This window comes from Mesocricetus auratus, unplaced genomic scaffold, assembly GCF_017639785.1.
Source record: "Mesocricetus auratus isolate SY011 unplaced genomic scaffold, BCM_Maur_2.0 contig_13238_pilon_obj, whole genome shotgun sequence".
In the NCBI taxonomy this organism is placed as follows: Eukaryota; Metazoa; Chordata; class Mammalia; order Rodentia; family Cricetidae; genus Mesocricetus; species Mesocricetus auratus.
The window spans coordinates 412-2,913 of NW_024430848.1; the positions used below are offsets into that span (position 1 = coordinate 412).

The 2,502-nt window shown below is 36.5% G+C and overlaps 1 protein-coding gene across 1 annotated transcript; it reads left to right on the forward strand.

The window, feature by feature from the left end:
• Positions 1-320: 320 nt before the first annotated feature.
• Positions 321-1,352, forward strand: LOC121138113 (olfactory receptor 4K15-like). Its single transcript, XM_040740926.1, is given in 2 exon segments — positions 321-973; positions 975-1,352. Coding segments are annotated over 2 exon segments (975 nt in total). The 5' UTR covers positions 321-376.
• Positions 1,353-2,502: the final 1,150 nt, after the last annotated feature.

The window sequence follows — 2,502 nt, forward strand, 5'->3', positions numbered from 1 at the left end:
TGTCTGTGTGGTGTGTGTCCCAATAAAATTCGTGTCATTCTGTCTTTATTAACACTAGCTACTATGCATGAAAAAGGGTAGCTTCTCCAGGACTTAGCTGACAGGAACAAATATATCTAATTTCAGTGTAAGGAGAAATTTTGAGATGATCTGAGTGACAAAAAGAAAAGAACTGTGGAATTCTATGTCTTTCAATATTTCTAGAACTTTGTATTTCACTTTATAGACTTTGTACTTAGAGAGGAGGAGATAATATATATTCGTGATGAGGGCCGTTTTATAGATGTGTTAACTTACACAAATCAAACGTTTTTAATTGATTGACTTCTATTCTGCTTCTACTCAGACAACTGAAGACAAACCTCTTCCAAAGTCAATGAATGAAACAAATTACTCTCGGGTAACAGAGTTTGTGCTGCTGGGCCTGTCAAGTTCAAAGGAGCTCCAACCTTTCCTATTTCTAATATTTTCACTGCTGTACTTATCAATCCTGCTGGGCAACTTCCTCATCATCCTCACAGTGACTTCAGACTCCCGACTTCATACCCCCATGTACTTTCTGCTTGCTAACTTATCTTTTATTGATATATGTGTGGCCTCTTTTGCTACGCCCAAAATGCTTGCTGACTTTCTGGTTGAACGGAAAACTATATCCTTTGAAGCCTGCTTGGCTCAGATTTTCTTTGTTCATCTCTTTACTGGTGGTGAGATGGTACTTCTTGTATCCATGGCTTATGATCGCTATGTTGCAATATGCAAGCCCCTCCACTACATGACAATCATGAGTCGCCGTGTGTGTATTATTCTGGTCATAATCTCATGGTGTGTGGGTTTCATCCACACAACTAGCCAGCTGGCATTCACTGTTAACTTGCCATTTTGTGGTCCTAACCAGGTGGACAGTTTTTTCTGTGATCTCCCACTAGTGACAAAGCTAGCTTGCATAGACACTTATGTTGTCAGCTTACTAATCAGTTGCAGACAGTGGCTTTCTCTCCATGAGTTCATTTCTCCTCTTGGTTGTCTCCTACACTGTGATTCTCGTTACAGTTAGGAATCGCTCCTCTGCTAGCATGGCCAAGGCCCGCTCTACCCTCACTGCTCACATCACTGTAGTCACACTCTTCTTTGGACCATGCATCTTCATCTACGTGTGGCCCTTCAGCAGTTACTCTGTTGACAAAGTCCTTGCTGTGTTCTATACCATCTTTACACCCATATTAAACCCTGTTATCTACACCTTGAGAAACAAAGAAGTAAAAGCAGCTATGTCAAAGCTGAGGAGTCGCTATCTGAAACCTGGACAGGTTTCTGCACTGATTAGAAATGTTCTTATTCTGGAAACAAAGTAAAATTTCAGGAATGGCAGCATTTTTGTTTGTCTCTAGACGTTTCCAAAATGGAATTGCCGTTGTTTTTAAAGGCAGTCATTTAACATGTGGAGATATTTGAAGTCTTACTACAAGAGTAATATGCAGAACACATTTCAAAAAATTTAATATTCTTTCAATTACTTTTGTACTTTGCTATTCTTTCTTCTTGTTTTAAAAATTAATATGATTTTAAAATAAAAGTATGGCTGTACTGTGACTGCAGTTATGGCATTTATTGAATTGTAAAAATATTTTACCATATGTGGTTGAAAAAGATAGTTTTTATTCAAACTATCAAGAAAATTAATTTTCATAAGGGAAGAAATGCATTTATAAAAGCAGATTTTCAAACAAAAGAAAAGTGATGAGTGCATTTGTTTTTTCTAGTTCTCTGTTCATTTTGCTCCTGCCATAATACAGTCTTACTTGTGAATATCAAGTGCTGACTCAAATTCAGTGTTTAGTTACAGTTTTTTGCAGTCAATGGGTCCATGTGTAGAGTTTACTCTTTAGTACCAGACAACAAAGGAATCTACTTAACTGGAAATTAAGTGCAATAGGTTAAGGACATGAACAGATTCTTTGGACAATTGGAAGCGCTTATAAACAACATCAATTTTAATTTCTGGGTCAGAACGCTGTATCTTGTAAGCAAAATCCTGATACTGCTTGAAAAATAAATCCTTGGATGTTACTGAAGCTTTATGAATACCAATAGTTATTATCATAGGCTATCTAATGGCCATGTTACTAAAGTCATCCATTATTTAGGAATTTACTCTTTCCTTCAGCAAATCTAAGAAATCATTTAGTTTGTCTGAGGCAGGTCCAAAAGCACCATCAAGTTGTATAAACAAGTATTCCTGAACACACCCAATCTAAATCTGTCACTTAAACATCTTTGTCTCCATTAAAATTTTAGAGCTCATGGAAGGGTTGTCATGGCCAGTTGAGAGAAAAAGGAAATAATTTAAGTTTCATCCTCAGAAAGGACTTTCATAACTCTTTTTATATGATAGCAAAGGGACTGTTGCTATTTTGAAGCTTCATTCAGAGAGACCAGAAATACATGGATGAAAAAACTTTTTATTGGTATATGTAATAATGAATTTTTGATTAATATTCATCC